At 34.1% G+C, this 17,179-nt stretch overlaps 1 protein-coding gene across 2 annotated transcripts in view; it reads right to left on the bottom strand.

Moving 5' to 3' along the window:
* Window positions 1-102: 102 nt before the first annotated feature.
* LOC137362375 (circumsporozoite protein-like) overlaps window positions 103-17,179 on the bottom strand; it is an 84,918-nt gene continuing 67,841 nt past the window's right edge. For both annotated transcript variants that reach the window (XM_068026780.1, XM_068026779.1), the window contains exons 5-6: window positions 1,159-1,224; window positions 103-709 (exon numbers count right to left, since the gene is read on the bottom strand). In XM_068026780.1, coding sequence (XP_067882881.1) covers window positions 117-709; window positions 1,159-1,224 — 659 coding nt within the window. In that variant the 3' untranslated portion in view covers window positions 103-116. The remainder of the gene's footprint in view (window positions 710-1,158; window positions 1,225-17,179) is intronic.

Here is a 17,179-nt window from a genome sequence, read left to right as displayed (position 1 = left end):
CACCCGGCTCTCGGCGGATCCGGCCAGCCGGGAGAAGGAAGGGCAAGGCCGGCCAGCCACCAGAACCGAACAGCCGGGCAGCAGGGCCTGGGAGACCAGGCCGGAGACCAGAACGGCTAGGCCGAAGACCTCCTCGGGGTCGGTGCACGTGGCGGCCGGTCCCGCCTCCAGGCCGTCGGCCCGGTCGAACACGAAGAGGAGCCAGTCCGGGCCTGGTCAGGATCTGGGGCAGCCGCTCGGCCAGGTGGGGGTGGCGAGAGGCCAGCAGGCCCAGAGGCTGGTCGGCTCCTGCCGCCCTGGCCCGCGGGGGGCCAGCGGGACGTGGAAGACGAAGGCGAACCGCTGCCACAGGCCGCCCTGGGCCCAGCCCCGCACCAGCCGGCCAGCAGGCCGCTCGTGCCGGCCCCCGGGGCCCCCTGCAGGGCCACGGTCCGCGGACTGCGGCCCAGGCCCCAGGCGCCAGCGGAAGAGACGGCTGGGCCCTCACCCTCTCCCGTCTCAGTGAGGCCTCTGCCAGCGCCAGCTCCTCTCGCTGCGGGCAGTCTCGGGCCAGCAGCAGGCCCAGGGCCTGGGCTTGGCTTTGCAGGCCCTCCAGCAGGGTCAGCTCCTCGTCCCCCAGCCCAGGCTCCGTTCTGAAGCTCCCCCCGGTCCTGAGGGCTCCCTGGACAGCTCTCCTGCAGCAGTGCTTCCTTGTGTCGCCTCTGGAAATCTGCAGGATGGTGGGGGGGGGGGGGGGGGGGGGGGGGGGGGGGGGGGGGGGGCGGTGAAAGGAAAGAAAAAACATGGAGATTAACGAGGGGTCAAAGGTAAAGCCCCCTCAACCCCTCTCCCATAAATATAAAAGACACTCAGGGTCCCTTGCTGACCCAAACCCCCCTGAGTGACCTCCCACCAACCCCCAACACCTCAGTGACCCTTGTCCCACAGGGCAGGACTGAGACAACTCGCCTCAATGTCCCCCTGTGACCAGTCACCCCTCCCACCTTGGTGACTCCTTCCCCTCAGTGACCCCCCTACCTCCCTCAGTAACCCCCTCTCCTCCCTGAGTAACCCCTCCGCCCTCCCTCAGTGACCCCTACCTCAGTCAGTAACCCTCCTCCCTCCCTCAGTGACCCGCCCTCCCTCAGTGACCCCTCCCTCCCTCAGTGAGACCCTCACCTTTCAGCTCTGCTGGGAGTTGGAGCCCATGCTCATCGATCAGCATTTCCTTCACAATGTTCGGCCCTGAAAACACAGAATGAGACACTTCACAACCGGGTCCAAACAGCAAAACACACACAGGGAGACAAACACTGATTTATACACTGATATACACTGATACACACACACTGATATAAACACACCACACTGATATAAACACTGATATAAACACTGATACACACTAATACACACACACTGATATAAACACACACACTGATATAAACACTGATATATACACTGATACACACTAATACACACACACTGATATAAACACTGATATAAACACACACACTGATATAAACACTGATACACACTAATACACACACACTGATATAAACACACACACTGATATAAACACTGATTATACACTGATACACACTAATACACACACACTGATATAAACACACACACTGATATAAACACTGATATATACACTGATATACACTAATACACACACACTGATATAAACACACACACTGATATATAACACTGATATATACACTGTTATACACTGATACACACACACTGATATAAACACACACACACTGATATAAACACTGATATATACACTGATACACACTAATACACACACACTGATATAAACACACACACTGATATAAACACTGATATATACACTGATACACACTAATACACACACACTGATATAAACACTGATATATACACTGATACACACTAATACACACACACTGATATAAACACACACACTGATATAAACATTAATATATACACTGATACACACTAATACACACACACTGATATAAACACACACACTGATATAAACACTGATATATACACTGATAACACAGTAATACACACACAACTGATATAAACACACACACTGATATAAACACTGATATATACACTGATACACTCTAATACACACACACTGATATAAACACTGATATATACACTGATACACACTAATACACACACACTGATATAAACACACACACTGATATAAACATTAATATATACACTGATACACACTAATACACACACACTGATATAAACACACACACTGATATAAACGACTGATATATACACTGATACACACTAATACACACACACTGATATAAACACTGATATATACACTGATACACACTAATACACACACACTGATATAACACACACACTGACATAAACACTGATATATACACTGATACACACTAATACACACACACTGATATAAACACACACACTGATATAAACACTGATATAAACACTGATACACACTAATACACACACATTGATATAAGCACACACACTGATATAAACACTGATATAAACAATGATACACACTAATACACCCACACTGATATAAACACTGATATATGCACTGATACACACTAATACACACACACTGATATAAACACTGATATATACACTGATACACACTAATACACACACACTGATATAAACACTGATATAAACACTGATACACACTAATACACACACACTGATATAAACACTGATATATACACTGATACACACTAATACACACACACTGATATAAACACTAATATAAACACTGATACACACTAATACACACACACTGATATAAACACTGATATATACACTGATACACACTAATACACACACACTGATATAAACACTGATATAAACACTGATACACACTAATACACACACACTGATATAAACACTGATATATACACTGATACACACTAATACACACACACTGATATAAACACACACACTGATAAACACACACACACTGATATAAACACTGATATATACACTGATACACACTAATACACACACACTGATATAAACACTAATATATACACTGATACACACTAATACACACACACTGATATAAACACACACACTGATATAAACACTGATATATACACTGATACACACTAATACACACACACTGATATAAACACTGATATATACACTGATACACACTAATACACACACACTGATATAAACACACACACTGATATAAACACTGATATATACACTGATACACACTAATACACACACACTGATATAAACACACACACTGATATAAACACTGATATATACACTGATACACACTAATACACACACACTGATATAAACACACACACTGATATAAACACTGATATAAACACTGATACACACTAATATACACACTCTGATATAAACACTGATATATACACTGATACACACTAATACACACACACTGATATAAACACACACACTGATATAAACACACACACTGATATAAACACTGATATATACACTGATACACACTAATACACACACACTGATATAAACACACACACTGATATAAACACACACACTGATATAAACACTGATATATACACTGATACACACTAATACACACACACTGATATAAACACACACACTGATATAAACACTGATATATACACTGATACACACTAATACACACACACTGATATAAACACACACACTGATATAAACACTGATATATACACTGATACACTCTAATACACACACACTGATATAAACACACACACTGATATAAACACTGATATATACACTGATACACACTAATACACACACACTGATATAAACACACACACTGATATAAACACACACACTGATATAAACACTGATATATACACTGATACACACTAATACACACACACTGATATAAACACACACACTGATATAAACACTGATATATACACTGATACACACTAATACACACACACTGATATAAACACACACACTGATATAAACACTGATATATACACTGATACACACTAATACACACACACTGATATAAACACACACACTGATATAAACACTGATATATACACTGATACACACTAATACACACACACTGATATAAACACACACACTGATATAAACACACACACTGATATAAACACTGATATATACACTGATACACACTAATACACACACACTGATATAAACACACACACTGATATAAACACTGATATATACACTGATACACACTAATACACACACACTGATATAAACACACACACTGATATAAACACACACATTGATATAAACACTGATATATACACTGATACACAGTAATACACACACACTGATATAAACACACACACTGATATAAACACACACATTGATATAAACACTGATATATACACTGATACACACTAATACACACACACTGATATAAACACACACACTGATATAAACACTGATATATACACTGATACACACTAATACACACACACTGATATAAACACACACACTGATATAAACACTGATATATACACTGATACACACTAATACACACACACTGATATAAACACACACACTGATATAAACACTGATATATACGCTGATACACACTAATACACACACACTGATATAAACACACACACTGATATAAACACTGATATATACACTGATACACACTAATACACACACACTGATATAAACACACACACTGATATAAACACTAATATATACACTGATACACACTAATACACACACACTGATATAAACACACACACTGATATAAACACTAATATATACACTGATACACACTAATACACACACACTGATATAAACACACACACTGATATAAACACTGATATGTACACTGACACACACTAATACACACACACTGATATAAACACACACACTGATATAAACACTGATATGTACACTGATACACACTAATACACACACACTGATATAAACACACACACTGATATAAACACTAATATATACACTGATACACACTAATACACACACACTGATATAAACACTGATATAAACACTGATACACACTAATACACACACACTGATATATACACACACACTGATATAAACACTGATTTATACACTGATACACACTAAAACACACACACTGATATAAACACACACACTGATATAAACACTGATATATACACTGATACACACTAATACACACACACTGATATAAACACACACACTGATATAAACACACACACTGATATAAACATTAATATATACACTAATACACACTAATACACACACACTGATATAAACATACACACTGATATAAACATTAATATATACACTGATACACACTAATACACACACACTGATATAAACACACACACTGATATAAACACTGATATATACACTGATACACAGTAATACACACACACTGATATAAACACACACACTGATATAAACACTGATATATACACTGATACACACTAATACACACACACTGATATAAACACACACACTGATATAAACATTAATATATACACTGATACACACTAATACACACACACTGATATAAACACACACACTGATATAAACATTAATATATACACTGATACACACTAATACACACACACTGATATAAACACACACACTGATATAAACATTAATATATACACTGATACACACTAATACACACACACTGATATAAACACACACACTGATATAAACACTGATATAAACACTGATACACACTAATACACACACACTGATATAAACACACACACTGATATAAACACTGATATATACACTGATACACAGTAATACACACACACTGATATAAACACACACACTGATATAAACACTGATATATACACTGATACACTCTAATACACACACACTGATATAAACACTGATATATACACTGATACACACTAATACACACACACTGATATAAACACACACACTGATATAAACACTGATATATACACTGATACACACTAATACACACACACTGATATAAACACTGATATATACACTGATACACACTAATACACACACACTGATATAAACACACACACTGATATAAACATTAATATATACACTGATACACACTAATACACACACACTGATATAAACACACACACTGATATAAACACTGATATATACACTGATACACAGTAATACACACACACTGATATAAACACACACACTGATATAAACACTGATATATACACTGATACACTCTAATACACACACACTGATATAAACACTGATATATACACTGATACACACTAATACACACACACTGATATAAACACACACACTGATATAAACACTGATATATACACTGATACACACTAATACACACACACTGATATAAACACACACACTGATATAAACACTGATATAAACACTGATACACACTAATACACACACATTGATATAAACACACACACTGATATAAACACTGATATAAACACTGATACACACTAATACACACACACTGATATAAACACACACACTGATATAAACACTGATATATACACTGATACACACTAATACACACACTGATATAAACACTAATATAAACACTGATACACACTAATACACACACACTGATATAAACACTGATATATACACTGATACACACTAATACACACACACTGATATAAACACTGATATAAACACTGATACACACTAATACACACACACTGATATAAACACTGATATATACACTGATACACACTAATACACACACACTGATATAAACACACACACTGATATAAACACACACACTGATATAAACACTGATATATACACTGATACACACTAATACACACACACTGATATAAACACTAATATATACACTGATACACACTAATACACACACACTGATATAAACACACACACTGATATAAACACTGATATATACACTGATACACACTAATACACACACACTGATATAAACACTGATATATACACTGATACACACTAATACACACACACTGATATAAACACACACACTGATATAAACACTGATATATACACTGATACACACTAATACACACACACTGATATAAACACACACACTGATATAAACACTGATATATACACTGATACACACTAATACACACACACTGATATAAACACACACACTGATATAAACACACACACTGATATAAACACTGATATATACACTGATACACACTAATACACACACACTGATATAAACACACACACTGATATAAACACTGATATATACACTGATACACACTAATACACACACACTGATATAAACACACACACTGATATAAACAGACACACTGATATAAACACACACACTGATATAAACACTGATATATACACTGATACACACTAATACACACACACTGATATAAACACACACACTGATATAAACACTGATATATACACTGATACACACTAATACACACACACTGATATAAACACACACACTGATATAAACACTGATATATACACTGATACACACTAATACACACACACTGATATAAACAAACACACTGATATAAACACTGATATATACACTGATACACACTAATACACACACACTGATATAAACACACACACTGATATAAACACTGATATATACACTGATACACACTAATACACACACACTGATATAAACACTAATATATACACTGATACACACTAATGCACACACACTGATATAAACACTGATACACACTAATACACACACACTGATATAAACACTAATATAAATACTGATACACACTAATGCACACACACTGATATTAACCCTGATATATACACTGATACACACTAATAAACACACACACACTTATAAACACACACACTGATACAAACACTGATATATACACTGATACACACTAATACACACACACTGATATAAACACTCACACTGATATAAACATTAATATATACACTAATACACACTAATACACACACACTGATATAAACACACACACTGATATAAACACACACACTGATATAAACATTAATATATACACTAATACACACTAATACACACACACTGATATAAACATACACACTGATATAAACATTAATATATACACTGATACACACTAATACACACACACTGATATAAACACACACACTGATATAAACACTGATATATACACTGATACACAGTAATACACACACACTGATATAAACACACACACTGATATAAACACTGATATATACACTGATACACACTAATACACACACACTGATATAAACACACACACTGATATAAACATTAATATATACACTGATACACACTAATACACACACACTGATATAAACACACACACTGATATAAACATTAATATATACACTGATACACACTAATACACACACACTGATATAAACACACACACTGATATAAACATTAATATATACACTGATACACACTAATACACACACACTGATATAAACACACACACTGATATAAACACTGATATAAACACTGATACACACTAATACACACACACTGATATAAACACACACACTGATATAAACACTGATATATACACTGATACACAGTAATACACACACACTGATATAAACACACACACTGATATAAACACTGATATATACACTGATACACTCTAATACACACACACTGATATAAACACTGATATATACACTGATACACACTAATACACACACACTGATATAAACACACACACTGATATAAACACTGATATATACACTGATACACACTAATACACACACACTGATATAAACACTGATATATACACTGATACACACTAATACACACACACTGATATAAACACACACACTGATATAAACATTAATATATACACTGATACACACTAATACACACACACTGATATAAACACACACACTGATATAAACACTGATATATACACTGATACACAGTAATACACACACACTGATATAAACACACACACTGATATAAACACTGATATATACACTGATACACTCTAATACACACACACTGATATAAACACTGATATATACACTGATACACACTAATACACACACACTGATATAAACACACACACTGATATAAACACTGATATATACACTGATACACACTAATACACACACACTGATATAAACACTGATATATACACTGATACACACTAATACACACACACTGATATAAACACACACACTGATATAAACACTGATATATACACTGATACACACTAATACACACACACTGATATAAACACACACACTGATATAAACACTGATATAAACACTGATACACACTAATACACACACATTGATATAAACACATACACTGATATAAACACTGATATAAACACTGATACACACTAATACACACACACTGATATAAACACACACACTGATATAAACACTGATATATACACTGATACACACTAATACACACACTGATATAAACACTAATATAAACACTGATACACACTAATACACACACACTGATATAAACACTGATATATACACTGATACACACTAATACACACACACTGATATAAACACTGATATAAACACTGATACACACTCATCCACACACACTGATATAAACACTGATATATACACTGATACACACTAATACACACACACTGATATAAACACACACACTGATATAAACACACACACTGATATAAACACTGATATATACACTGATACACACTAATACACACACACTGATATAAACACTAATATATACACTGATACACACTAATACACACACACTGATATAAACACACACACTGATATAAACACTGATATATACACTGATACACACTAATACACACACACTGATATAAACACACACACTGATATAAACACTGATATATACACTGATACACACTAATACACACACACTGATATAAACACACACACTGATATAAACACACACACTGATATAAACACTGATATATACACTGATACACACTAATACACACACACTGATATAAACACTAATATATACACTGATACACACTAATACACACACACTGATATAAACACACACACTGATATAAACACTGATATATACACTGATACACACTAATACACACACACTGATATAAACACACACACTGATATAAACACTGATATATAAACTGATACACACTAATACACACACACTGATATAAATACACACACTGATATAAACACTGATATATACACTGATACACACTAATACACACACACTGATATAAACACTCACACTGATATAAACACTGATATATACACTGATACACACTAATACACACACTGATATAAATACACACACTGATGTAAACACTAATATAAACACTGATACACACTAATACACACACACTGATATAAACACACACACTGATATAAACACACACACTGATATAAACACTGATATATACACTGATACACACTAATACACACACACTGATATAAACACACACACTGATATAAACACTGATATATACACTGATACACACTAATACACACACACTGATATAAACACACACACTGATATAAACACTGATATATACACTGATACACACTAATACACACACACTGATATAAGCACACACACTGATATAAACACTGATATATACACTGATACACACTAATACACACACACTGATATAAACACACACACTGATATAAACACTGATATATATACTGATACACAGTAATACACACACACTGATATAAACACACACACTGATATAAACACTGATATAAACACTGATACACACTAATACACACACACTGATATAAACACACACACTGATATAAACACTGATATAAACACTGATACACACTAATACACACACACTGATATAAACACACACACTGATATAAACACTGATATAAACACTGATACACACTAATACACACACACTGATATAAACACACACACTGATATAAACACTGATATAAACACTGATACACACTAATACACACACACTGATATAAACACACACACTGATATAAACACTGATATATACACTGATACACACTAATACACACACACTGATATAAACACACACACTGATATAAACACTAATATATACACTGTTACACTCTAATACACACACACTGATATAAACACACACACTGATATAAACACTGATATATACACTGATACACACTAATACACACACACTGATATAAACACTCATATATACACTGATACACTCTAATACACACACACTGATATAAACACACACATTGATATAAACACTGATATATACACTGATACACACTAATACACACACATTGATATAAACACACACATTGATATAAACACACACACTGATATAAACACTGATATATACACTGATACACACTAATACACACACACTGATATAAACACACACACTGATATAAACACTGATATATACACTGATACACACTAATACACACACACTGATATAAACACACACACTGATATAAACACTAATATATACACTGATACACACTAATACACACACACTGATATAAACACACACACTGATATAAACACTGATATATACACTGATACACACTAATACACACACACTGATATAAACACACACACTGATATAAATACTGACATAAACACTGATACACACTAATACACACACACTGATATAAACACACACACTGATATAAACACTGATATATACACTGATACACACTAATACACACACACTGATATAAACACTAATATATACACTGATACACACTAATGCACACACACTGATATAAACACTGATATATACACTGATACACACTAATACACACACACTGATATAAACACTAATATAAACACTGATACACACTAATGCACACACACTGATATTAACCCTGATATATACACTGATACACACTAATACACACACACACTGATATAAACACACACACTGATATAAACACTGATATATACACTGATACACACTAATACACACACACTGATATAAACACACACACTGATATAAACACTGATATATACACTGATACACACTAATACACACACACTGATATAAACACACACACTGATATAAACACTGATATATACACTGATACACACTAATACACAATCACTGATATAAATACACACACTGATGTAAACACTAATATAAACACTGATACACACTAATACACACACACACTGATATAAACACACACACTGATATAAACACTGATATATACACTGATACACACTAATACACACACACACTGATATAAACACACACACTGATATAAACACTGAGATATACACTGATACACACTAATACACACACACTGATATAAGCACACACACTGATATAAACACTGATATATACACTGATACACACTAATATAAACACACACACTGATATAAACACTGATATAAACACTGATACACACTAATACACACACACTGATATAAACACACACACTGATATAAACACTGATATAAACACTGATACACACTAATACACACACACTGATATAAACACACACACTGATATAAACACTGATATAAACACTGATACACACTAATACACACACACTGATATAAACACACACACTGATATAAACACTGATATATACACTGATACACACTAATACACACACACTGATATAAACACACACACTGATATAAACACTAATATATACACTGTTACACTCTAATACACACACACTGATATAAACACACACACTGATATAAACACTGATATATACACTGATACACACTAATACACACACACTGATATAAACACTAATATATACACTGATACACTCTAATACACACACACTGATATAAACACACACATTGATATAAACACTGATATATACACTGATACACACTAATACACACACATTGATATAAACACACACATTGATATAAACACACACACTGATATAAACACTGATATATACACTGATACACACTAATACACACACACTGATATAAACACACACACTGATATAAACACTGATATATACACTGATACACACTAATACACACACACTGATATAAACACACACACTGATATAAACACTGATATATACACTGATACACACTAATACACACACACTGATATAAACACACACACTGATATAAATACTGACATAAACACTGATACACACTAATACACACACACTGATATAAACACACACACTGATATAAACACTGATATATACACTGATACACAATAATACACACACACTGATATAAACACTAATATATACACTGATACACACTAATGCACACACACTGATATAAACACTGATATATACACTGATACACACTAATACACACACACTGATATAAACACTAATATAAACACTGATACACACTAATGCACACACACTGATATTAACCCTGATATATACACTGATACACACTAATACACACACACACTGATATAAACACACACACTGATATAAACACTGATATATACACTGATACACACTAATACACACACACTGATATAAACACACACACTGATATAAACACTGATATATACACTGATACACACTAATACACACACACTGATATAAACACACACACTGATATAAACACTGATATATGCACTGATACACACTAATACACACACACTGATATAAACACACACACTGATATAAACACTGATATATACACTGATACACACTAATACACAATCACTGATATAAATACACACACTGATGTAAACACTAATATAAACACTGATACACACTAATACACACACACACTGATATAAACACACACACTGATATAAACACTGATATATACACTGATACACACTAATACACACACACACTGATATAAACACACACACTGATATAAACACTGAGATATACACTGATACACACTAATACACACACACTGATATAAGCACACACACTGATATAAACACTGATATATACACTGATACACACTAATATAAACACACACACTGATATAAACACTGATATATACACTGATACATACTAATACACACACACTGATATAAACACACACACTGATATAAACACCGATATAAATACTGATACACACTAATACAAACACACTGATATAAGCACACACACTGATATAAACACACACACTGATATAAACACTGATATATACACTGATACACACTAATACACACACACTGATATAAACACACACACTGATATAAACACTGATATATACACTGATACACACTAATACACACACACTGATATAAACACACACACTGATATAAACATTAATATATACACAGATACACACTAATACACACACACTGATATAAACACACACACTGATATAAACAGATATATACACTGATACACAGTAATACACACACACTGATATAAACACACACACTGATATAAACACTGATATATACACTGATACACACTAATACACACACACTGATATAAACACTCACACTGATATAAACACTAATATATACACTGATACACAGTAATACACACACACTGATATAAACACACACACTGATATAAACACTGATATATACACTGATACACACTAATACACACACACTGATATAAACACACACACTGATATAAACACTGATATATACACTGATACACACTAATACACACACACTGATATAAACACTGATATAAACACTGATATATACACTGATACACGCTAATACACACACACTGATATAAACACACACACTGATATAAACACACACACTGATATAAACACTGATATATACACTGATACACACTAATACACACACACTGATATAATCACACACACTGATATAAACACTGATATATACACTGATACACACTAATACACACACACTGATATAAACACTGATATAAACACTGATACACACACTGATACACACACACTGATATGAACACACACACTGATATAAACACTGATATATACACTGATACACACTAATACACACACACTGATATAAACACTGATATATACACTGATACACACTAATACACACACACTGATATAAACACTAATATAAACACTGATACACACTAATGCACACACACTGATATTAACCCTGATATATACACTGATACACACTAATACACACACACACTGATATAAACACACACACTGATATAAACACTGATATATACACTGATACACACTAATACACACACACTGATATAAACACACACACTGATATAAACACTGATATATACACTGATACACACTAATACACACACACTGATATAAACACACACACTGATATAAACACTGATATATACACTGATACACACTAATACACACACACTGATATAAACACACACACTGATATAAACACTGATATATACACTGATACACACTAATACACAATCACTGATATAAATACACACACTGATGTAAACACTAATATAAACACTGATACACACTAATACACACACACACTGATATAAACACTGATATATACACTGATACACACTAATACACACACACACTGATATAAACACACACACTGATATAAACACTGATATATACACTGATACACACTAATACACACACACTGATATAAACACACACACTGATATAAACACTGATATATACACTGATACACACTAATACACACACACTGATATAAACACACACACTGATATAAACACTGATATATACACTGATACACACTAATACACAATCACTGATATAAATACACACACTGATGTAAACACTAATATAAACACTGATACACACTAATACACACACACACTGATATAAACACACACACTGATATAAACACTGATATATACACTGATACACACTAATACACACACACACTGATATAAACAGACACACTGATATAAACACTGAGATGTACACTGATACACACTAATACACACACACTGATATAAGCACACACACTGATATAAACACTGATATATACACTGATACACACTAATATAAACACACACACTGATATAAACACTGATATATACACTGATACATACTAATACACACACACTGATATAAACACACACACTGATATAAACACCGATATAAATACTGATACACACTAATACACACACACTGATATAAGCACACACACTGATATAAACACACACACTGATATAAACACTGATATATACACTGATACACACTAATACACACACACTGATATAAACACACACACTGATATAAACACTGATATATACACTGATACACACTAATACACACACACTGATATAAACACACACACTGATATAAACATTAATATATACACAGATACACACTAATACACACACACTGATATAAACACACACACTGATATAAACAGATATATACACTGATACACAGTAATACACACACACTGATATAAACACACACACTGATATAAACACTGATATATACACTGATACACACTAATACACACACACTGATATAAACACTCACACTGATATAAACACTAATATATACACTGATACACAGTAATACACACACACTGATATAAACACACACACTGATATAAACACTGATATATACACTGATACACACTAATACACACACACTGATATAAACACACACACTGATATAAACACTGATATATACACTGATACACACTAATAAACACACACTGATATAAACACTGATATAAACACTGATATATACACTGATACACACTAATACACACACACTGATATAAACACACACACTGATATAAACACACACACTGATATAAACAATGATATATACACTGATACACACTAATACACAGACACTGATATAATCACACACACTGATATAAACACTGATATATACACTGATACACACTAATACACACACATTGATATAAACACACACATTGATATAAACACACACACTGATATAAACACTGATATATACACTTATACACACTAATACACACACACTGATATAAACACACACACTGATATAAACACTGATATATACACTGATACACACTAATACACACTCACTGATATAAACACACACACTGATATAAACACTGATATATACACTGATACACACTAATACACACACACTGATATAAACACACACACTGATATAAACACTGATATATACACTGATACACACTAATACACACACACTGATATAAACACTAATATATACACTGATACACACTAATGCACACACACTGATATAAACACTGATATATACACTGATACACACTAATACACACACACTGATATAAACACTAATATAAACACTGATACACACTAATGCACACACACTGATATTAACCCTGATATATACACTGATACACACTAATACACACACACACTGATA

Source organism: Heterodontus francisci, unplaced genomic scaffold (assembly GCF_036365525.1).
Source record: "Heterodontus francisci isolate sHetFra1 unplaced genomic scaffold, sHetFra1.hap1 HAP1_SCAFFOLD_1125, whole genome shotgun sequence".
Lineage (NCBI taxonomy): Eukaryota > Metazoa > Chordata > Chondrichthyes > Heterodontiformes > Heterodontidae > Heterodontus > Heterodontus francisci.
This window is presented reverse-complemented; position numbering and strand designations above follow the sequence as displayed.